This window comes from Geotrypetes seraphini, chromosome 3 (assembly GCF_902459505.1).
Source record: "Geotrypetes seraphini chromosome 3, aGeoSer1.1, whole genome shotgun sequence".
In the NCBI taxonomy this organism is placed as follows: domain Eukaryota; kingdom Metazoa; phylum Chordata; class Amphibia; order Gymnophiona; family Dermophiidae; genus Geotrypetes; species Geotrypetes seraphini.
The window spans coordinates 211113988-211139279 of record NC_047086.1 but is presented as its reverse complement, the minus strand read 5'-3'; the positions used below and the strand labels follow the sequence as shown (position 1 = coordinate 211139279).

Here is a 25292-nt window from a genome sequence, read left to right as displayed (position 1 = left end):
AATGGACCTGATTCTCAACCTGGTGCTCCTCCCACAGCCAGGACCCGGTGTCGGTCCCCATCCCTCTGGTCCTGGACTATTTACTTCAATTATCTCATTCCGGCCTAAAGACCAACTCCATTCGAGTACACCTCAGTGCGATTGCGGCCTTTCATCAGCCCCTGGAAGGGAAAGCCCTCTCGCTCCATCCCTTAGTCTCTCGCTTCATGAAGGGTCTTCTGAACGTCCACCCCCCTCTCAAACCTCCCCCGGTGGTTTGGGACCTTAACGTGGTTCTGGCTCAACTAATGAAACCTCCATTTGAGCCCCTAGACAAATGCCATCCAAAATTCCTCACTTGGAAGGTAATTTTCCTACTCGCGCTCACTTCCGCTCGGCGGGTTAGTGAGTTACAAGCTCTGGTAGCGGACCCACCCTTCACGGTATTCCATCACGACAAGGTGGTACTCCGCACCCATCCAAAGTTCTTGCCTAAAATAGTGTCTGATTTCCATCTCAATCAGTCCATTGTCTTGCCTGTGTTTTTTCCCAAGCCCCACTCTCACCCCGGAGAAGTGGCGCTCCACACTCTTGACTGCAAGAGAGCGTTGGCCTTTTACCTCCAACGCACTCAGTCACACTGGAAAGTCCCACAACTGTTTTTGTCCTTCGACCCAAACCGGTTAGGTCACCCAGTTTCCAAACGCACCTTGTCCAACTGGTTGGCCGATTGCATCTCCTTTTGCTACGCTCAGGCTGGTCTCGCGCTGTATGGTCGAGTAACGGGACACAAAGTCCGAGCGATGGCAACCTCCGTAGCTTTCCTCAGGTCCACACCTATTGAGGAAATCTGCAAGGCTGCCACGTGGTCTTTCGTTTCATACCTTCACCTCCCACTACTGTCTGGACTCACTATCCAGGAGCGATGGCCGGTTCGGCCAATCGGTTTTACGAAATCTATTTGCTTAAATTGCCAACTTCCCTCCATCCCTTTTCTGTAAGCTTGGAGGTCACCCACATGTGAGAATATCATGCCTGCTTGTCCTGGGATAAAGCACAGTTACTTACCGTAACAGGTGTTATCCAGGGACAGCAGGCATATATTCTCACAACCCGCCCACCTCCCCGAGGTTGGCTTCTTTGCTAGTTAAGTGAACTGGAGACCACGAGGGGATGCGCCCCCTAGTGGAGCAGGAAGGCACGCATGCGTGGAGCAGCAGAGCAAACTTAAATCTTCAATCAAGTTTGCTTGAAAATGCTTCCGCATCAGGGCTCCGTAGATGACGTCACCCACATGTGAGAATATATGCCTGCTGTCCCTGGATAACACCTGTTACGGTAAGTAACTGTGCTTTCTCAGTAAAGGGGCCTCTTATAAAATAGATGTTATTTCAAGTCCTCATCCTGAATGCATATAGGGTTCCTTTTACAAAGCCGCACTAGCAGTTTAACGCGCGCTATAGCCGCTACCGCCTCCTCTTGATCAAAAGTCGCGCGCGATAAAGCCGCTAACACGGCTTAATAAAAGGAGCCCATAGTGTAATCATTTACTTCAAAACCTCCTTCCTATCCTTTGATTTCTACATTTTATTTTATTTGTAACTAACTAACTTTGGTTTCAAATTTTTACTGTTTATAAATATCAATGATTTTATTATTATATCAAAAACTAAAATCAATACACTACTTGTTAGCAAACGCTAATAATTGAAGAAGAACAGCAACACTTATCTTAGTAACTTTTTTAGCTCATACCAGTGTTGGAGAAATATAAACTACCCGACGCTCAACTTCATCCAGAGCATTTCAGCTATCAATCAGCCTTCATCGGGTGACAATCTAGCTGCTGTACCACTACAAAATATAAAGTATAAAATATAAAACATAACATTGCTCATTACATATATTCAACATCCCTCAAATCCCATAAAAACAATGATGATAATAATCATAGTCTTCTTAAAACTCCACCCTCCATTAGAAAAACAATGTTATAAGAGGTCCCTTTACTGAGAATAGAGCATTTTTATGATACTTCAACTTCCTAATTTAGTTCTCATGTGAGTGAGTTTGCTGATAAAGTGGGGCATCATATGAATGATATAAAGTGTAGTGGGGAGCATAAATGTTGTACTAAATCATAAAATAGAATTTTGACACTGATGTGTAAAAAGTTTTTTTAAAGGAAATATCGTATAAATTATCCTAAATACCCCCTTTTCTTAATTGATGACATTCAATTGTGGGTTGGATAGCTTATGAGGTGATCTGTATTTGTTTTCTGATTATGTTTACTGGTAGCAGGTAGAAATATAACTCTTTTTCTTTGAAATAATTAATGACAAATACTACATTTTAAAATGGTTTCTGATTCCGTGGTTTATTTTTTAATTCTTCAGGTGCCACATCACATCTGGTTCAGTCTTCTAACACTAAAGCAACACCCGTTTCCAGCCCTGCACCAAATAGTGGGTCCGATGGTCTGCAGTGCCCCTTACCTTCCAGTGGAGACACCTTTCCATTTCTCAGCCAGGAGTCCGTGCTCCCATTTGGCAACTCGGGACCAGCTGCCGGTCTTCTGGCACAGAGCTTCCTGACTTCCTTGTCCCTGGCTGTGAACCAGCAGCTGTTGAACCAAAGCCTGTTGACCCTGCTGTCCACCTCTTTGCTTGGGCAGAATGAAATGGCGCTAGGTTCCCTGGGCTTCCAGAACCCTGCCCCAGAGCTGGAATCACAGGCTCTCCTCATGACGTCCTTACTTCAGGGTCATTGCCAGCCTTCTCTGCTCCCTGTTTGTGGCCTCAGCTTACCCCATCTAGATTTCCTTCAGCAGCAAGGTGGTCTTCTCTCATCCCCAATACCTCTCCCAGCTCTGCAGGAACCCCAGACCCATTCCCATCCTGACCTGAGGGAAAAAGCTGAGCCTTTGAGCACACCACTTGGAGAGGGCTTCTCTGATAGCTCTCTACTGTTCCCTGCGCTGTCCGTCTCACCGGCTGTCATGGCGTTGAATTCTGCTCTGCTAGCTGCTGGTCTTGTATCATCAGAATCAGGGACAGGCCTCTCTCAGGTAAGGTTTGATCTCATTCATCAGTATGTACCAGGGATATAGTAAGAAAACAAAACTCTAGTGTAGGATTGGCAAACTGCAGTTCTGGAGAGCAGAAAACCAGTCAAGTCTCCAGAATACCCATAATGAATAAGATACTTGCAATCATTGTTTCCATTTTATGCAGATATCTCATACATATTCATTATCTTTATATTAAAGAAGCTATTATATACACAACTATTATTTTTGTTTTTAATTTTCAAATCATTTAATCATTCATAAAATGTTATATAAGTCAAATATTACTAGGGTCTGTTGGATTTGATTAGTAGCCTTTTCTACTTATTCATAAGGGATATACTGAAAGCCTGGTTGACAGTGGCCCTCCAGGATTGCAGTCTGACACACTTGCCCCTAGAGACACAGCACCGCAACTTAGTTTGTGAAATGGAGCTGGTTAGTGATGTATGTATTTTTTAAGTAAAGGGCAACCGAAACCGGGGCTTTTGGTTTTGACTGAAACTGAATCTGCAGCCAAAATTCACTGCTTAGTTTGGCTGCAGCCAAAGCTGAAAACAGAGAATCGCAGAGTGGACTTAGTCCTCAAGAGGCAGTTTGAAGCCTTGGCTTTAGGCCTTAAAGTTGCTGCTACAGCTTCCTTTGTGATGTGGACCTGCTATAGGATGCTTTGCCAGAATCCAGCTTCAGGGAGGGGGGGCAGGGAGCCTTCCTGTGGTACTGGCCAAGGTGGACTGTGGCAGATGCTATTTACAACGTGCTCAGGATCATGAGTAAAGTGTCAGCTTATACAATCTATAGAATGCTCTGGATCAGGCAGTGGGCGGGAGATTCAGTATCTAAAGCCACCTTGAGCAAGCTCCCCTTTCATAAGAACATTAGAACATAAGAATTGCCGCTGCTGGGTCAGACCAGTGGTCCATCATGCCCAGCAGTCTGATCACGCGGCGGCCCTCTGGTCAAAGACCAGCACCCTACCGAGACTAGCCCTAACAGCTCACGTTCTTGTTCAGCAGGAACTTATCTAACTTTGTCTTGAATCCCTGGAGGGTGTTTTCCCCTATAACAGCCTCTGGAAGAGCGTTCCAGCTTTCTACCACTCTCGGGTGAAGAAGAACTTCCTTACGTTTGTACAGAATCTGTCCTCTTTTTGAAAAGGACTGGATGACCAGTGTGATGGATCATCGTTCTAAGTCCTTGCCAGACGGTAAACCATGAGGCTTTGGGAGTTCCTGCCGTGGTTCCTTTCATGGCTACAAAAAAAGTGTTTGAGTCTATGGGTTCCTCATCACAATGGTCCTTTCAGGGCTCTAGACAGAGGTTTGGAGGCTCCAGAAGAGCTCCTGCAGAAGGCTCCAGAAGAGCTTCTGTAGCTGTCTCTTGCTCAGCAGCAAATATCTAGAAGTCCCAATGACTAAACTAAACCTTAAGTTTATATACCGCATCCTCTCCATGATTATAGAGCTCGGAACGGTTTGTTGGCCTCGCGAATCCTCCATATAAGAGGAGACTTTCAGAATTCTGGAAGATTTGTGTGCAGATTTCTTCAGACCAACATCATTTGAGAAGGATACAAACTCGAATTCTGTCAGTCCTTCAGGTACATTTTTCTGGATTTTCCTGCAGGAAGATAGGAGAAAACAGCTAAGATCAGCACGACTGTACAACGGCTGTTACAAATTGGAGCTATAGAGCTGGTAAAAGATGCAGGCTCAGGCTCAGACAGATACTCTGTATATTTCAGCATGCTCCAGAAAGACTCAGAAGACTGGAGACCAATTCTGGATCTCAAGGCAGTCCATATAGTATTGAAGGCTTCACAGGTTCTGTATGAAAACTCTTGAGATAGTCATTGCCTTGGTAACTCTGGGTGAATTTCTAGACTTGCTAGACTTGACAGAGGCTTACTTACATATCCCATTCTTCCCAGATCGCAGGAAATTTCTCTGGTTCCATGTGCTAGAGAGCCATTTTCATTTCTCAGTGCTGCCGTTCGGTTTGGCAACTGTGCCTTCTGTTATGTCCCTTCTGGATTCCATACTCTAGGTGTTCAATTCCTTCCCGCAATCCGGGAGTTGCAGAAATCCAAACACTTTTCTGAGCATGTTCTCCTCCTACCTTAGAGAGTGAGTTAGAGCCCCAATTTCTGCAAGCAATCTGTGCAAAAGTCTTTTTTTCTGCTCTGCATCTTTTTCTTTTTTGTTTCAAGTTTGTTTTTTCAGTGTTTTCGGTGCCGAGAGACCCCATGCTGTGTCCTCTGCTGGAAGAAAGAACGCAGTCCCGCAGAGCCAGTGGATCTGCGGAGCCAGTCTATTTGTGCCAGCCACCCTTCATTTGACCCGAGTCATGTGACGCAGCCAGCAGGCGCGTCATCTTCTTCCAGGCTGGGCTGTCAGGGTCTTCTCAGACAATGCCATGATGGTGGCATATGTCAACTGGCAAGGGGACACCAAAAGTGCTCTGCTATGACAGGAGGCCAAGTTGCTGTTCAGTTGGGTCAAAATTTACCTGCAAGTTCTATTAGCAGCGCATGTGGCAGGAGCGGAGAATGTACAGGCTGACTATCTCAGCAGGCAGATGCTGGACCCAGGAGAGTAGTCGCTATTCAGGAAGGCTTTCACCAAGATTGTAAGTTGGTGAGGGTCACCAACGTTTGATTTGATGGCATCAGCAACCAACAAGAAAGTTTGTCACTTCTTCAGCTGAAGGTACAAGCCTGAGAGCGTCGGCATGGATGTGCTAGTGCAGCCTTGGCCGCAGAAGGAGCTCTTGTAAGTTTTTCCTCTGTGGCCCATGATCGGCAGAGTCATCTGAAGGATTGCAGACCATCCGGGATTGGTAATTCTGATCGCTCCAGATTAGCTACATTGGCCATAGTACGCAGATTTAGTCTGTCTTCAGAGGGACAGACGGCTCAAACTGCCAACTCATGTGGACCTTCTTTTGCAGGGCTTGGTGGTCCTGGGAGATCCAGAATGCTTTGGGTTTATGGCATGGCTCTTAAGAATGCAGCCTTAGCATGCAAAGGGTATTCTTCTGTCTACCCTCCTCAAATCTACGAAGCCAGTGATGGTGGCTGCCTATGCTAAGGCTTGGAAGGCCTGGTGCACAGAACAGAGCATGGAGCCATTTCAGGTCCCATTTACAGTAGTCCTGTCATTTCTGCAGGATGGACTAGTGAAAGGTCTGGTGTTTGGGTCCCTTAAGGTTTAGGTGGCAGGTCTGTCTTTCTTTCGGAGCCAAGTGGAGGACATTTCTTGGCTTCTCATCCGGATGTGGCCAGATTTTTGAAAGGGGCCATGAGGTTGAGACCGTCTATGTGGCAGACTTTCCCCACATTTAATCTGAACATTGTTCTGCATTCTCTAAATAAGGCTCCGTATAAGCCTTTGGAAGAGGTGTCTCTGATGAATCTTGACTATCATAGTGGTTTTTCTAGTGGCTATCGCCTCGGCAAGGAGAGTTTTGGAGCTTTGGGATCTTTTTTGCAGAGAGCCCTTTTTCCCTTTTACAGATGCTGGAGTTTCTTTGTGCACAGTTCCTTCTTTTCTACAAAAAATTGTTTCTTCCATATCAACCAAAAAGTTTGACTAACTGCCTTCCACTCAACAGGGCCCAGAGAAAGGGACAAAGTGATGGGATTGCTGGATGTCAGAAGAGCTCTTATCTGTTATCTAGAAGTGACAAATGACTTCCGCTCCTTGTGACCCTGGGCAAGTCATTTAATCCTCTCATCTCCCCAAGTACACTAGATAGAGTTTGAGCCCACCAGGACAGATAGGGAAATATGATAAGGTACCCGAATGTAAACCACTTAGGATATAAGTGGTATATAAATAAATAAAATAAAATAATGCTAGCCAGCTAGAGAAGTTGGCATATAAGGCCTCCATTTCCAGATGGATTCATAAAGCTATTTTGTCAGTGTACTTTGGGAGCGGGAAGCAGACCCTAATTTCTGTGAAGACACACACTACCAGAAGTGTTGCTTCTTAATGGGTGGAGTCTTGGGCAATTCTGCCCAAAGAGATTTGTAGGACGGCCACATAGTCCACCCTTCATATGTTCACTAAGTTCTACAGGGTGGATATGGTGGTGCAGGAAGATGCCTCCTTGCTGGTAGCAAGCTCATCTACCCTGTCCTAGATTAGAGGGACTCCTTTGGTACATCCCACTGTTCAAGACTCATGCTTTTTGCACTAGAAGGGAAGATTAGGTATTTACCTCAACTATCTTCTTTCTAGTAGAAAGGCATATGAGTCTTGACCTCCTGCCCTGTCAGTTTGCCATTTCACCTGCTTTCTGCCTCAGACAAGCAAATTTCCTTGCTGTGCTTGAGCTTTTCGTGTTTCAGGGTTTGAAGAGTATTGAGTACCCTGAAGGTCTCACTACCAGGATAGAGAAGATGATGAAGTGAGGTAAAATGAAATCTTCCACAAATATAAACAAACCCACTTCAGAGTGGACTATAAACAGGAGGGGGGGGGGTCAATATATGTAAATATGGTATTCCAACTTTTTAAGGGTTAACAACTTATTGTTTACCCCTTGACACCCACACCTCCTTAATATTGTGCAAAAAAATCTTACTGTTATCAATTAACTTAAAGTTAAATTTTGATGAGACATAATCCCAGTAAGTTTTGTCATTTATCTTTATTGATAACAGTAAGATTTTTTGCATAACATTAAGGAGGTGTGGGTGTCAAGGGGTAAACAATAAGTTGTTAACCCTTAAAAAGTTGGAATACCATATTTGCATATATTGACCCCCTCCTGCTTATAGTCCACTCTGAAGTGGGTTTGTTTATATTTGTACCCTGAAGGTCTCCACAGCATCTGAAGGAGAGTCTCCTTGGGAGGACGTATCATACAATTACAACCACATTGAAGTTAGGTGGCTTGTTGGAGTTATGGCTGATTAAAGGTTAAATTTTCCATGTTTTCTAATAGTTTCTTTTGTTGTCAGAGCAGACTATACTGTGTTGGTCCGCCTCCTCTTTGTGTTCCTTTTCTGGGCTGCTTTAGTATAAACTGAGCAACACAGATTGATGCAGAGGAGGCGGAGCCGGAGGGACTCACTGCTCAATCACTGGAGGAGAGGAGAGGAGAAGGGCAGGCGAAGAGAGGAGAAGGAGATCCAGCAAGGCAGCGCGAGGGGAAAGCCGACAAGGAAGCAGAGAGCCAGGGGCAGTCGAGAGGAAGCTCCGCCCACCCCCACCGCATCAGCGGCTTCAGCCCAGACTCCCCCTTAAGAGGGGGTGAGCCAACGGCACGCAGCGAAGGCGAGCGCCTTTGCAAAGGGCCTTGAGAAGGGCCAAGCAAATAACAGAAGAGGACTCCAGGGCATCAGCGAAGCACAGGAAGGTAAGGAGGAAGCGGACACAAGCACAAGGAGAGCACACACAAGTCCAAGAAGGATAAGAGAGGCAGCAGGCTCCAGGGACAAGGAAGAGGTAGGCCCAACGAAGGACAGCACTTACTCAAAAGCAAAAGAAAGCGACATACAAGTAGGTAGGAAGGAGCCAACACAGGAGAGAGCACATAAACACACACTAACAGGAGCAGAATACACCTAGTAAATTGAAGGTGAAGAATGGAAGCAGCAATAACCCAGAAGAACTTTCCAGTATACTGCACAGAGTGTCATATGTACGACTACCTCCTCTCGGGGCGGCAGGCATACATATACAGTCGGTGTCAGGAACTGGAAAGTCTGAAGAAGGAGGTCGGATGACTACAGTGCAGGGTTCAGGAACTGGAGGGACTCCACATCTCGGAAGACCCGTTCAAGGCAGCCGAAGACCCCACAGGAGAGAACTGCATCGAGGAGCAAGTAAGGGAACTTGAGAGATTCATCGAGGAGGCCCACAGGCAGCTGGAAGAACAGGGTTACCAGCAACGTTGGAGCGAGGAAGCTACGCCCATGCGAGTTGAAGGACTGGAACCAACAGGTATCAGGGATGATGGAGCTCATAGTGGAATTGAACAGGCAAAGACCCACCGGTACCCTGAAGGAGAAATTCTGAACCACGCTGAAGATACAGACTTGCGACCAGAAAGGAAGATGAAAAAAGGGAAATCTGCAATCGTAGTGGGGGACTCAATCCCGAGAGAAGTGGACATAGTCACATAGCAGGAGGGAGAGATGACCGACTAGTAACCTGTCTCCCGGGAGCAAGAACGAAGGACGTCACCGACAGAATCGAGAGGATTTTGGAAGGAGCGGAAACGGAGAAGACGGCAGTGATGATCCACATTGGAACAAATGACGTCAACAGGAGGAATTACAGCAGGACTTCACTAACTGAACAATTCAAGGCCCTGGGAAGGAAACTGAAGCTGAGGACACAGAGGATAGCATTCTCAGAGATCCTGCCAATGCCGAGGGCAGACGTGAAGAGGCAGACTGAACTACAAGCAATAAACGCATGGCTGAGGAGATGGTGTGATGAAGAGGGTTTCCACTTTGTGAGGAACTGGACTACCTTTTGGGGGAAGAACAAGCTCTTCAGGAGGGACGGACTACACCTGAGCAAGGCAGGAATGAGACTACTAGCAGGCAATGTCGAGCGAGGAATAGAGCAGGCTTTAAACTAAGAAGAAGGGGGAAAGCCGACAGTTGACCTGTCATCAACGGTTCGGACAAGAGTATCCAGAGATGATACTGAGAGGGAAAAATGCTGGGAAATAACAAAAGGCAAGCAACAGGAGTTAAAGAAACACGGGAAGCCGGAGGACAAAAAGAAGGGCGAACAGCGGGAGCTAGAAAAACAAGAAAAATTAAGGACGCAAGAGGAGGACGAAAAAGATGCACCAAAGAAAGAGGAAGAAACGAACAGGAAGCAGGGACTGGCAGAGGAGGACGACAAAAGGAGAAATCCTCAAGGAATAAAAGCAGGGATAAAGAAATACCAGGACTTAAGTTGCTTGTACGCAAATGCGAGGAGCCTGAAGAACATAAGAAGAACATAAGAAGTTGCCTCCGCTGAGGCAGACTAGAGGTCCATCTTGCCCAGCAGTCCGCTCCCGCGGCGGCCCATCAGGCCTAATTGCCTGAACAGTGTCCCTGACTGATTTTGTAACTGCCTCTAATTCTCTAATCCTATCCCTACAAACAAAATGGGTGAACTAGAAGTCACAGCCCAAAAAGAGGACCTAGACATCATTGAAATCACTGAAACTTGGTGGAATGAACAAAACAAATGGGACGTAGTACTGCCAGGGTACAAACTCTAAGAAGAGACAGGACACACAAGAAGGGTTGGAGTCATTATGGGTTAAACTGCCAGGAAGAAATGGATCTGACTTAAAAGTAGGACTATATTATCGTCCACCTGGGCAAACAGAATCAGATGACAAGGAACTGGAAGCAGAATTGAGGGGGGTATGCAGAAACGGAAAAGTCATGGTAATGGGGGACTTTGACTACCCTGGGATAGACTGGAGTATTGGAAGCTCCACCAGCGCTAGGGAAACTGAATTCCTAGAGGCCGTGCGGGACTGTTTCCTGGAACAACTTGTCAAGGAGCCAACGAGAGGGAATGTTACGCTTGATCTAATCCTCAAAGGACTGGGAGGGCCTGCAAAGGATGTAGACGTAGTAAGACCGCTAGGAAACAGCGACCACAACATGATTAAGTACAAATTAGAAGTAGGAATTGGCAAAGGGAAGAGAACCACAGCAACAACGCTCAACTACAAGAAAGGGAACTATGATGCAATGAGGGCAATGGTAAAAAAGAAGCTTAGGAACAGCTTAAAAAAAAACCCAGAGACCGTGGAGCAGGCCTGGTCCCTATTCAAGGACACGGTGCTAGAAACACAAAATCTGCACATTCCTAGATTTAGAAAGGGGTGCAAAAAGAATAAAACAAAAGACCCAGTATGGATAACAAATGTAGTGAAAAAAGCAATAGGAGACAAGAAATAATCTTTCCAGAAGTGGAAAAAAGACAAAACTGGGGATAACTGGGAAGAGCACAGGAAACTCCAAAAAGAATGCCACCGAGCAGTTAGGAGAGCAAAAAGAGAATACGAAGAGAGACTGGCCAGGGAAGCAAGAAACTTCAAATCGTTCTACAGATACGTTAAAGGGAAGCAACTGGCAAGGGAGGAAGTAGGACCACTGGATGATGGAGATAGAAAGGGAGTAGTAAAGGATGAAAAAGAGGTGGCCGATAGGTTAAACAGGTTCTTCTTGTCAGTCTTCACGAGAGAGGACACAACCAATGTACCGGAACCTGAGAAAATCTTCAATGGAGACCAAGAAGAAAAACTATCGACAATAGAAGTAAGCCTCGAGGATGTCCTACAGCAGGTAGATAGATTGAAAACAGACAAATCCACAGGCCCAGATGGAATCCACCCAAGGGTATTAAAAGAACTGAAAAACAAAATAGCAGAATTACTCCAATTAGTTTGCAACCTATCCTTGAAAATAGGGGAGATCCCAGAGGACTGGAGAGTAGCAAATGTTACACCTATCTTCAAAAAAGGATCAAGAGGGGACCCGGGAAACTACAGACCGGTAAGTCTGACTTCGGTCCAGGGCAAGATGGTGGAAGCACTGATAAAAAACAGCATCAATGAGCACATAGACAGAAAAAGGCTACTAAAAACGACCCAACACGGCTTCTACAAAGGAAGGTTGTGTCAAACGAACTTACTACACTTCTTTGAAGGGATAAACAGACAGATGGACAGAGGAAATTCCATAGACATCATTTATCCGGACTTCCAAAAAGCCTTTGACAAGGTACCCCACGAGCAGCTTCTTAGGAAGCTGTGGAACCACGGGGTGGAAGGCGACGTGCACAGATGGGTTAAGCACTGGTTGGCAGGCAGGAAGCAGAGAGTGGGAGTGAAGGGACACTACTCAGCCTGGAGAGAGGTCACAAGCGGTGTTCCGCAGGGGTCAGTACTCGGACCGCTGCTGTTCATTGTATTTATTAATGACCTAGAAAAAGGGACGAAGTGTGAAGTTATAAAATTTTCGGATGACACCAAACTCTGTAGCAGGGTAGGAACAGTGGAGGACTGCGAAGAATTACAAAGGGATCTGAACAAGCTGGAGGAGTGGGCCAACAAATGGCAGATGAGCTTCAATGTGGAGAAATGCAAGGTCATGCATGTGGGGAAAAAGAACCTGAGGTTCTGCTACAAAATGGGGGTGTTGGTACTGGGGGAGAGTAACCTTGAAAGGGACTTGGGAGTGCTGGTGGACACCACAATGAAACCGTCAGCACAATGCGCAGCAGCATCAAGGAAAGCAAACAAAATGTTGAGTATCATCAAGAAGGGTATTACGGCCAGAACGAAGGAAGTTATCCTGCCGCTATATCGAGCGATGGTGCGACCACATCTTGAGTACGCAGACAGGCTAGAGAAACTTCTCCCTGGAAAAGCGGAGACTCAGAGGAGACATGATAGAGACATATAAGATCATGAAGGGCATTGAGAATGTGGAGAGGGACAGATTCTTCAGCCTATGGGGAACTACAATAACAAGGGGGCACTTGGAGAAACTAAAAGGGGACAGGTTTAGAACCAATGCCAGGAAGTACTTCTTCACTCAGAGGGTGGTGGATACCTGGAATGCACTTCCGGAGGGTGTAATAGGACAGAGTACTTTACAGGGTTTCAAAGAGAAATTGGATATATTCCTGAAAGAAGAAGTTATTGAGGGATATAGATAGGGAAGATATAGGATGAAGAAGGGTACAGTTAGAAGGATATAGATAAGGTAGAAAAAAAAAAAAAGGTCCTAGACCTGATGGGCCGCCACGCGAGCGGACTGCTGGGCACGATGGACCTCTGGTCTGACCCAGCAGAGGCACTTCTTATGTTCTTATATCTTCTACACAGACTAGCAAGTATTGGTACAAAACCCACTGGTTCAAGGCTCGTATGCCTTTATACTAGAAAGAAGATTGTTGAGGTAAGTACCTAATCTTCCTTTATACATGGCACATAAAGATTTGTCTGGTATTGCTGGAGAATTCGAACTTCAGCCAGAAGCTTAGGAATTATCCAGGTATCTTGTAAAATGTAGCTTGAACCGAGCAAATCTGTTTTCTGTGTCCACTGTTGTCAAATCTGAAATTTCAAGATTTTATAGAAATTTATCCAGCCTCCTGCAGCAATAGGGATAACCCAACATGGCTTGTTCCAGAGTCTTGCCATTTCTTTTGTCAAGCCTGTATTATAATTTATTATGAAGGAGTGGCTAAGTGGTTAGAGAATCAGGTTGCAAACTATATCTCCTACTAGCACTCTTTGTGACCTTGGGTAAGCAACTTCACACTCCATTACCTCATTTGTAACTTAGATTATGAGTATCAATTAACTCAAGTCTTGATTGTATGGACATTTTAATTATGTTTGCAGTTTCCACTTTTATCTGTGGTTTGGTTTGGTTTATTTATTTATATCCCATTGTTTTACAATAAAGACTTATCACTGGTTGGAAAGACTCCTTCCTTGCCTTTTTGTTTGACTACATATATCCCAAGGCGAGATGCTCTACTTTTTGCCTGTTTGTGTTTGATAATATGTGATATACTTTTCTATTTATTTTACAGCCATGTAGTGCTGCCTCCTCTGTAGGATCTACCTCCACCACCACCACCACTGCAACTACTGATGTCCCTGCCGCCACCACCGAAGGGAAGGTAGCCAGCGCTGAAGGGCCGGGACTTTTACCAGGCACCAACATGGCCAGTGCGGTGACTTCAGGGAGACTAACTCCTCTGCTGCCATCTTTGGCCAACCCTCTACTCGGTGCTGCTTTGCTCGGTGAGTTCTCCTATGACTTCTATAGGTCATACTGGTCTCCAGACAAAAACCACTGTACAAATACATTAGGACTTGGGCAAAGTTGCTCTGTTTCTTTTAGCTTAGTTCTGGTTGTTTGCTAATTAGTCTATTCATTTTATTTTTTCTACTACTGTAGTTTGAAAATAGAATACTAAGCTCAGAACAGGTGTTTTTGTTTGGTCTACCCCACCCCCTGGAAATGTCCTCAAATTGAGGGAATGATATAGCCTTCCTGTTTGTGCAGTGAGACAACAGGCACAGAGGCTTGCCTAATGCAAGACATTTCATTACATTACATTACATTAGTGACTTTTATTCCGCCATTACCTTGCGGTTCAAGGCGGATTACAAAACAGGTTATCTGGACAATTCCAGAAGAGTTACATAGTTGAGCTAAGCCTTGATACTGAATTGATTCTATCACCGGTTGTGGAGGGTCACAATCAGGTTTAACCATACTATGCAAATTAACCGGGTCCTCAAATCTATTCTGTAGTAATGACGTGGAGGGGCATAATCAAAAGGAACGTCTAAGTCCGTTTATCCCAGGACAAGCAGGCATGATATTCTCACATGTGGGTGACGTCATCTACGGAGCCCCGGCGCGGACAGCTTTTCAAGCAAACTTGATTGAAGTTTCAAGTCTGCTACACTGCACCACGCATGTGCATGCCTTCTCGCCCACTAGAGGGCGCATCCCACCTCGTGGTCCTCAGTTCAATTTTTTCCGCGGAGCAAGAAAGCCCTGTGGATCTGAGCTCCAGTGTTTTGCCTTCTAGCTGCCGCGTTTAGTTTGTTCTTTCATCGAATTAGTTCGCGGTGCTGCTTTGTTTTCTGTTCTTTTCTTTAAAAAAAAAAAAAAATTTATTTTGTTTTTCGTTGGGCTCCGGGGGCTCCCGGAAGCCGTGGCCGCGGGACGTCGGTCGTTCCCGGCCTTCTTCTTTTTCTTCGTTGATGTCCCGTCCTGTTACGGGATTCAAAAAGTGCAGCCGGTGTGAGAGGTTACTTTCCATCACTGACCCTCACCGGTGGTGCATTGTCTGTCTTGGGCCCGAACATCCGACAGCGTCGTGTGATCGCTGTGCTACTTTCCAAAACAGGGCCCTCCGTCGCCGTAAGGCCAGAATGGCTGAATTGTTCGCCGTCGACGCGCCGCCTAAGGCCTCGACGTCTGCCTCGGCTTCGGCCCCGGCCTTGACCTCGGCCTCGGCGTCCTCGGGGGCCTCGGCTTCGCCTCGGCCCTCGTCTTCGAAGGCGTCGTCAGCGAAGCCAGCTTCGGGTAAGTCCTCTGTTCCATCCCCTTCAGCAAAGAAGCCATCCTCGAGTCAGGCCAAGGCGGGTGGGTCGACCCCGGCCCCGCATCGGACCTCGACTTCGCACACCCCGAGGGAATACTCGAGACCGAGGTCGCCCTCCAGGGAGTGTGCCCCGGACTCGGAACTCCCCACCTTCGTGGGGATTCCGGCCTTCCAGGATCTCCTCCGAGCCCTGATCTCATCGGAGCTGTCGGGAGCCCTGGAAGTGTTGCAACGTGCTGCGGTTCCGGCGGCCTCGACCTCGGCCGGGGCGCCTTCGGTCTCGGAGGCCCCGGCCTCGGCTCCCTCGACCTCGGGAGCCCCGGCCTCGGCGACCTCGGTCTCGGGTACTGTGGCCCCGTTCACCTCGGTCTCGGCCCCGCCCCTGACCTCGACCTCGGGGGAACCTCCTGAGCGGAGTGTAAGGCCCAAAGAAAAGTTGCGCAGAGTGCGCCGTCTTTCCTCCTCTTCCTCCGGGTCTTCCCGGGACGCCTCGCCCTCGACGCGACCTCGGACGAGGCGCCGATCGAGGAAGTCTAAGCGGCCCCGAGGCTCGCCTCGGCGCGATCGTTCCTCGTCGTTCGGGGGCGAGGCGCTGCAGGTGTCGGAGTTGCGCCTCGACAACCTGAGGCTCCTCCGCTCACCTCGTGGGAAGTCTTCCCGTGCCGCCTCGCCGAGGAAATGGGAGAGTGTCCCACGGACCCCGGGGTCCTCGCCCAAGGGCTCTGCGAGGAGGATAATTTCCCCTTCCCCCTCGAGGGCCTTGGAGAGGGGATCCTGGGATTCGGGATCTGTTAGGGATCCTCATTATTCTCATGAGGCCTCCCCCCTCTCCTCGGTGGGGCGGTCGAGAACCCCGTCTCCCCAGGCTAGGCCGTCCTCATTTTCATCCTTTGTTCAGGACATGGCCCAAGCCCTGGGGATTGACCTGATGGTAGGTTCTCGGTATTCCAAAGAATTTTTGGAGGAACAGGACCTTCCCACTCCTCCTAGAGAGGTGCCTAGACTCCCTCTCAACAGTGTCCTTCTGCAGACCTGGCTGAAGAACTTGTCAAACCCTCTTACAGTCACGTCTGTGCCTTCAAAAATGGAATCGAAGTATAGGACGATTCCCCCTAAAGGGTTCGATAAGGCGCAGCTCTCCCACCAGTCTCTTCTGGTGGAGTCTGGTCTTAAAAAATCACAGCCCTCACGGGTTTCTGCGGCGGTTCCACCCGGCAGGGAGGGGCGGACCCTGGACAAGTTTGGCCGTCGCCTCTATTCAAATTCCCTGATGGCCACCAGGGTTCTAAATTACGCCTTCACCTTTTCCTCCTATTTGCGTGGTATGGTGAAGGACCTTCCTCAATATCGAAACTCGTTACCGGACTCCCAAAGAGCAGGATTCGATAAGTTTATGTCCAACCTGTCTCAATTGCGGTTGTACCTATTCCATGCAGTGTACGACGCCTTTGAGCTGGTTTCGAGGGTGTCGGCCTTCGCAGTGGCCATGCGCCGCTTGGCCTGGCTTCGCACCCTCGACATGGACCCAAACCTGCAGGAACGTCTTGCAGACTTGCCTTGTGTGGGGTCCGAGTTATTTGACGAGTCATTGGATGCGGCGACCAAGCGGTTGTCGGAGCAGGAGCGCTCTTTAGCATCCCTGGTCCGCCCCAAACCTAGGCCCCCGCCGCAGAAACCTTTCCGGCCTCCGCCGCGCCGATACCCTCAGAAGTCGACCCCGGCTTTCTCGAGACCGCCTCCGAGACGTCCGTCTCAGCGAGGCAGAGGGGGACAAACCCAAGCCCCGGCGCAGGGCCCTTCTAAGCCCGCGCCTTCCTTTTGACGGGCTGAGCGGACGGGGCGGGTTCCCCTCCGCACTTTCACAGGAACCCCTTCCTATCGGGGGGCGTCTTCGGTCCTTCCGGGAGGCATGGACCGGGATTACCTCAGACGCTTGGGTGCTCCGGATCGTCTCCGAGGGCTACTCGCTCAACTTTGTGTCCTCGCCGCCGGACAGTCCCCCAAGTTTAGTCCCTTGCAACCGTTCGCAGCTACCGACCCTTCTGACCGAAGCCAAAGCCCTCTTGAAGCTTCGGGCGGTCGAGCCGGTCCCCAAGGACCAGTGGGGTACGGGGTTTTACTCCCGTTACTTTTTGGTCCCAAAAAAGACCGGGGACCTGCGCCCCATACTGGACCTCAGGAAGCTCAACAAATTCCTGGTCCGGGAGAAGTTTCGAATGCTATCTCTCCCGGTTTTGTATCCTCTCTTGGAGGAAGGGGACTGGATGTGCTCCCTCGACTTGAAGGAAGCATATACCCATGTTCCGGTGCACCCTGCCTGCCGAAGATTTTTACGATTCCAGGTGGGGGACCTCCACCTCCAGTACAGGGTACTGCCCTTCGGCCTGGCTGCGTCCCCACGAGTATTCACGAAGTGCATGGTGGTGGTTGCGGCAGCCCTGAGGTCTCGTGGACTCCATGTGTTCCCTTACCTGGACGATTGGCTCATCAAAGCCCCGACCAGGGAGGGGGTTATCTCAGCGACCCGACAGTCTATTGCCTTCCTGCAAACTCTCGGGTTCGAGATAAACTTTCCAAAGTCTCAGTTGAGGCCGGCTCAGTCTCTTCAATTCATAGGTGCGGTGCTGGACACGGTGCGCCTGCGCTCCTACCTTCCGACCCAGCGGTTGGAAGCCTTGGTACGGATGGGCCGCCAGGTCTCTCAACTATCGATGGTGTCGGCCAAGCGCATGATGATGCTGCTCGGCCATATGGCCTCGACGGTACACGTCACGCCGTTTGCGAGGCTACATCTGAGGATCCCTCAGTGGACCCTCGCGTCCCAGTGGCGTCAGGAGTGCGATCCGGTGTCTCGCCTCATTTCGGTGACTCCGCTTTTGCGGAAATCGCTGCGTTGGTGGACAGACTCTTCAAATCTGTCCATGGGGCTACTGTTTCGCACTCCTCCTTTTCGCAAGGTCCTGACCACGGACTCCTCGGAGTACGCGTGGGGAGCCCACCTCGACGGTCTTCGCACGCAGGGCCTGTGGTCGGCAGAAGACCGTCGGTGTCATATCAACGTGCTAGAGCTGCGGGCCATCTTCCTAGCACTTCGAGCCTTCGTTCACATATTGCAGGACCAGGTGGTCCTCGTCCGCACGGACAATCAGGTGGCAATGTACTATGTGAACAAGCAGGGGGGAACGGGGTCTTGGCCCCTCTGTTCCGAGGCTCTTCGCCTTTGGGAGTGGGCGGTCTCCCGGAACATCTTCCTCCGGGCGGTCTACATCCAAGGAGAACTGAATTGTCTGGCGGACAAACTCAGTCGACTTCTGCAACCGCACGAGTGGACTCTACACTCAGCAGTTCTGCGCGAGGTTTTCGCTCGCTGGGGAACGCCACAGGTGGATCTGTTTGCCTCTCCGGAGACACACAAACTACCACTGTATTGTTCTCGGATGTACTCGCGGGATCGTCTGGAAGCGGATGCCTTCCTCCTCGATTGGGAAGGGAGGTTCCTGTATGCATTCCCTCCTTTCCCTCTGATCATGCGAACGTTAGTACATCTAAAATCGTCCACGGCCACGATGATTCTCATAGCACCTCGGTGGCCGCGTCAGCACTGGTTCTCCCTGCTACTTCAGCTCAGTGCCAGGGAGCCTCTTCCTCTGCCTGTCTTTCCTTCTCTGCTGTCTCAGAGTCAAGGATCCATGTTACATCCCAATCTGCAGTCATTGCACCTGACAGCTTGGTTTCTTGTTCCCTGACTCCTCCGGACCTGTCTCAATCGGTGAGGGAGGTATTGGAAGCCTCCCGCAAGATCTCGACGAGGCTTTGCTATTCGCAGAAATGGACCAGGTTTTCCACCTGGTGCTCGTCTTTTCACCTGGATCCGGTATCGGTTCCAGTATCCTCGGTTTTGGACTATTTATTCCATTTGTCGCGCTCTGGCTTGAAAACCACTTCGGTGTGTGTTCATCTTAGTGCGATTTCTGCTTTCCACCAACATCTGGATGGACGCCCTCTGTCACTCCATCCCTTGGTGACACGCTTCATGAAAGGGTTACTCAGGGTTTGTCCCCCTCTTAAGCCTCCTTCTGTCGTGTGGAATTTGAATGTGGTTTTAGCTCAACTGATGAAACCCCCTTTTGAGCCACTCAACAAGTCCCTCTTGAAATTGCTGACTTGGAAGGTGGTGTTTCTGATTGCCCTCACCTCCGCTAGGCGGATTGGGGAGTTGCAAGCCTTGGTTGCGGATCCCCCTTTCACCGTCTTCCATCATGACAAGGTGGTTCTCCGCACCCATCCTAAGTTTGTCCCTAAGGTTGTTTCTGATTTCCACCTCAATCAGTCCATTGTCCTTCCTGTGTTCTTTCCTAAGCCCCACTCCCATCCTGGCGAGGCGGCGCTTCACACGCTTGACTGTAAGAGGGCGTTGGCGTATTACCTTCAACGCACCAGGTCTCATCGGAAGGTCCCTCAATTGTTTTTGTCCTTCGATCCCAATCGATTAGGGCATCCAGTTTCCAAGCGCACTCTGTCTAACTGGTTGGCTGCTTGCATTTCCTTTTGCTATGCTCAGGCTGGCCTTCCTCCCCCGGGTCGAGTCACGGGGCACAAGGTCCGAGCGATGGCAGCTTCGATAGCTTTCCTCCGATCCACTCCGATGGAGGACATATGTAAGGCTGCCACTTGGTCTTCGGTTCATACATTCACCTCTCATTACTGTCTGGACACTTTATCCAGGAGTGACGGCCGGTTTGGCCAGTCAGTTTTGCAAAATCTGTTTTCCTAAATTGCCATCCTCCCACCTGCCCTTTTTTGGTTGGCTTGGAGGTCACCCACATGTGAGAATATCATGCCTGCTTGTCCTGGGATAAAGCACAGTTACTTACCGTAACAGGTGTTATCCAGGGACAGCAGGCATATATTCTCACAACCCGCCCGCCTCCCCGGGGATGGCTTCCTTGCTAGTTATGGAACTGAGGACCACGAGGTGGGATGCGCCCTCTAGTGGGCGAGAAGGCATGCACATGCGTGGTGCAGTGTGCAAACTTGAAACTTCAATCAAGTTTGCTTGAAAAGCTGTCCGTGCCGGGGCTCCGTAGATGACGTCACCCACATGTGAGAATATATGCCTGCTGTCCCTGGATAACACCTGTTACGGTAAGTAACTGTGCTTTTCGTCTAAGTCGCAAGTCGTCCAAAGTAAAAAAACAACTTAGGACACATTTTCGAAAAATACTTCCAAATTGTTTTTTCGTTTCGAAAATCGTCTAAGTATACTTCCTGGCGATCTGATCGTCCAAGTCGCTAAATCGTCCACCTTTTCGTCCAAGTCAAAAACGCCTAGAACAAGCCCTGTTGGACATGGGAGGGGTCTGCAAAGTGATGGACTGAACACCCAGACATGACACCTAAATAGTGGGGTACCTTACAGGGCACTGATGTGAACTTCACAGAAAGGGTGCCATGTCTTCATCTCACTACAGCTCCCTTATAGATCATAGTGAGCCTCACAAACCACCTCCAGAATCCTCTAGACCCTCTTATCTACTACCCCAATAGCCCTTATGGCTGCAGGAGCCACTTATATGCCAGTACAAAAGGGTTTGTGGGGTGTATAGGGGAGTGCACATGTTTCAGTATCAATGCAGTGATTACAGGGGCTTATGGGCATGGGTCCTCCTCTCCATGGGTCCCTAACCCACCCCCAAGATGGCTCAAGACACCTCTGTGCAGCATGACTAGGCTTTCCTATGCCAGGCTGCCAGGTGATGATGTTCTGGAGGCACAATTATTCAAGTTGTGATTAATATTTTTATGGGGGTGGGGGAGGGTCAGTGATCACTGGGGAGTGTGTGGGGGGTCTGTATTATGTGTTTGCAGTGCTTATCTGGTGACTTAGGTGGGTTTTTGTGACTTAGACCATGTTTTAAATGATCTAAGTCACAACGTCCAAGTTCCGTCGATCCTGTGCTGTATAACTTTCGGTTATACATGCAGTGCGACTAAGTCTAAGCCGGCCCACGTCCCACCCAACACCCGCCCTCAACACTCCTCCTGAAATGCCCCGTGTAGCTATGGTTGTTCAGTGGCAATATGAAGGCCTAGGTCATTTAGAAATGCATCCAAAACAAGTTTTTATTATCGGCACTTGGACGTATTTTGACAATGTTCGTCCAAGTGCCAACTTAGGCCAGTTTTTGGACATTTTCCTCTTTTGATTATGAGCCCCATAGGATTCTGTACCATAGCTGTTGCTTCCCATTAGTCATGAATCTGCAAAAGGGGGTCACTCTAAATTCCTCCCCTTCTGCAGTGGAGAACAGCTACCTGTTCAGTTTTTCTTCTGCAAGCGAACCAGAAGGTATGTTCTGATCTGCTCTGGTTTCTTTTTCTTATTTTCGCCACCAGTTCTTTATTTTCCTTCATGGCTTCAGTACTCGGAGTTCCCCTTCTCGGGCTTACTCTGTTGAGGAAAGGACGCAGTTCTGTGTGGGCAAACTGCTGTTAAAGGCCAATCTCTTGGAGTACATGTGGTATGTGGATCATGAACACCTACAAAAGAAGCAAAGTCTCAGACTCCAGGTGCATCCAGACTTGCTCTTGCAGGGGCCGATTGCCCTAGAAGATCCGGGATGCTTTGAACTTAAGGCTTTTGAGCGTGTAGTGCTAGTCCATAAAGGGTATTCAGACATAGTTACTGCTACTCTACTTAAAGCCAAAAAGCTGACAATGGTTTCAGTGTATGCTAAGGCATGGGAGACGTTTCAGTGCTGGTACATCAAAGAAAAGTTAGAGCTGGGCAATGCCACCATCTCATCTATATTGGCGTTCCTGCAGGAAGGCCTTGACAAGGGATTGGCGGTGGCGTCCTTTAGAGTTCAAGTAGCAGGACTCTCTTGCTTCCGGGGCCGAGAGAAGAGAGCTTCACTAGCGTCCCACCCAGGCATAGGTTCATAAAGGGTGCACTGAGACTACTGCCTTTGATTCGAGAAATCCTGAAATCTTAATGTGATCTTACAGGGACTTGGCAGAGCTCCATATGAACTCTTACAGGAAGCTTCCCTCATGAATCTGATGGTTAAAGTGGTCTTCTTGATGGCGATTACTTCAAAATTGCTGGCCCTGTTGTGTAGAGAACCGTTTCTCCGGATCACAGAATTGGTAGTGACTTTGCATACAGTTCCCTCATTTTTACCAAGTGTTATTTCAGCATTCCATGTCGACCAAGAAGTTAGACTGCTAGCATTTTACCCCACGGAGTTCAAGAAGAAGATAAGGCCTTAAAAGTTTTGGACATCAGAAGAGTAATATTACGTTACCTGGAGGTAAACAATGAATTTTGTCTTGGATCTTCTTTTTGTGTTAACCAATCATTCAAGGTGAGGCAAGCCTTCCTCTAGATGGATTCATAGAGCCATATCCTCTTCATACATCATTTGCGGCAAGCAACTGCCTGACTCCGTAAAGGCGCACTCAACAAGAGGAGTGGCCTCCTCTTGGGCATAAGCTCATAGAAACATAGAAATAGACGGCAGATAAGGGCCACGGCCCGTCTAGTCTGCCCACCGCAATTACCCTCCCCCACCTAACTCAGTGAATAGATCCCACGTGTCTATCCCATTTGGCCTTAAAATCAGGCACGCTGCTGGCCTCAGTGACCTGAAGTGGAAGACTATTCCAGCGGTCAACCACTCTTTCAGTGAAAAAGAATTTCCTGGTGTCACCGTGCAGTTTCCCTCCCCTGATTTTCCACGGGTGCACCCTGGTTGCCATGGGACTCTTGAGAAGGAAGATATCTTCTTCCACTTTGATGCGGCCCGTGAGATACTTGAGCTCGGACGATTCCACCCAAGGAGATTTGTAGATCAGTAACCTGGTCTTCCCTTCATACCTTCACCAAATTCTACAAGGTGGACATAGCAGCACAGGAGGATGCCACTCTTGGGTCCTTAGTACTACATGCATGCTCCTCTATCCCACCTGAGAGTTTGGGGACTGCTTAGGTATGTTCTTATGGTTCAGCATACCATTCCTGTTGTACTGGAAAAAGAGATTAGGAGAGAATGTGGCACAGTGGTTAAAGCTGCAGCCTCAGCAACCTGTGGTTGTGAGTTGAAACACTAGCTGCTCCTTGTGATCTGGGCAAGTCACTTAATCTCCCCATTGCCTCTGGTACATTAGATAGATTATGAGCCCACCAGGACAGACAGACAAAAATGCTTGAAAAATGTTTGAGTACCTGAATAAATTCATGTAAACTGTTTTGAGTTCCCTCTGGGAGAACGGTATAGAAAATTGAATGAATAAATACCTTGATAATATCTTTTCTTTTTCTTTATACGTGTTACATAGTAACAGTAAATGACCGCAGATAAAGACCTGAACGGGCCATACAGTCTGCCCATAATGCCCTCACCATGGGCTCCACCTCCTCCTTTAGCTGGTTGCACAGGTGTACTATGGCATACTTATCGAATCTAAGCCTCCTCAGCCATTCCTCATGTGTAGTATCCAGGCATTGAGTTCTGGCTCTGTATATCCTTGGCCTATGCATTCTTCACTTCCTCCATATCATTTCTCTTCTGTAAAAATTAGGTACATCAAAGAAACTTTCACAAGAAATAAATGTATAATACAGCTGTGTCTCTGATCTAGTCCACATTAAAGGGGCTGATGAGCACCTACCACAACAATAAAGGAAAACACTTAAACATATAAAAAAAAAATTGTTTAAGAAGAAAATATTTTCCAAAGAAAACAATATCATTGACAAGAAAAAGGCCTAACCTAAAATGTCACTTTTTTTCATGCGATAGCAACGCAGTGCTGCACTGTACTTTAGAGCCGGAACGGCATTTGTTTGATTTGGTCAATGCGGTTTGTATATACCGTATCCACCACGGACCCCTGAGAAAGATGTTGTCCAAAACACGGACCGTGTTGGGTCCACTGGTTGGTAATAAGGTGGTATATTTACCATACTGCATTAACATTGTAATAAACAGTGCCTACATCTTGCACATGGTCTGCAGTTTTTGTTTTGGTTTTTGGTTGCTGTTTGTTTACTGCAGATTCTGTTGGATTTTCTTTTCGTGTACTTATTTTCATCAACCACTGCAATCATTTTTGAAACCTTGTCAGGTAAAACTTTATCTTTTAGAAAACTCTCCAATTGAGATGGATCCACAAATACATATTTATCTTTTCCATAAGATATCAAGCACTTACATGGAAATTTAAGGAAGAATTCAGCTCCTATTGCCAGGACCTGAGGTTTAAGGCATAGGAACTGCTTCCTCTGAAACTGCGTCTGCCTGGAAACATCAGGAAATATTCTTAATTGTTGACCACAGAACAAAGCTTGCTTTTTATTAAAATACAATTTTAAAATAAGTTGTTTCTCCAGTTCTGTTTTAAATGTAACCAACAAAGTAGCACATTTTGTTATATCTTTAGAAGATTCCAAAAATTGAGATATATTTAAACTATTTGGAGAAACCAAGTGGTCAATTTCCCCTTCGCTAGATATGAATGGTATGCTGAAACCCCTGCCCAGCAATTATCGGATGTGCCTGCTGTCTGACCAAAGCTTCCAGATCAGCTTCACAGTTAAAATTTTCCTGTCAGTCAGACTAGGATTATGAAGATTCTCTATATATATTTAAAAGGGAGGGATTGTGAGCTCCATAAATATTCAGGCTGTTCATATTTAATTTCTATTTTTTTTGGCATTGATGTTTTACTTGCATTACTGTTCATTCAGTGATTGTTTTCAATTAATCTGAGCAGATCAGACACTTGGTTTTGGGCAGTTCTCCATACTCCTCCTCCTGTCTGTTCCTCTAAGGCTATATCTGGCTTTGGTACAAACTGAAGCGGGCAGCAGAGACCAGGGAGAAGGAGTTGGAGCTGAAAAGCTGTAATTGACATCTGCAGAATGCTCGCGAACAGGCATTCCTATCTATAGGAAAAGATATTATCAAGGTAAGAACCTGATCTCTTTTTCCGCTGAATATCGGGTTATTTTTGCCCACAGCACCCAGTATTAAAAACTGACAACTACCATGGGCTGAATATCCAGTATATATGTCAAAACACACTCCCCACAAAATATGATGGAAATCTATAAATAACAGCTT

The 25292-nt window shown here is 47.7% G+C and overlaps 1 protein-coding gene across 4 annotated transcripts in view; it reads left to right on the top strand.

Moving 5' to 3' along the window:
* Positions 1-25292, top strand: part of MBD6 (methyl-CpG binding domain protein 6) — a 113823-nt gene that overhangs the window by 60722 nt on the left and 27809 nt on the right. For all 4 annotated transcript variants that reach the window (XM_033938091.1, XM_033938092.1, XM_033938090.1 and 1 more), the window contains 2 exons: positions 2379-3049; positions 13633-13846. In XM_033938091.1, the coding sequence (XP_033793982.1) occupies positions 2379-3049; positions 13633-13846 (885 nt within the window). The remainder of the gene's footprint in view (positions 1-2378; positions 3050-13632; positions 13847-25292) is intronic.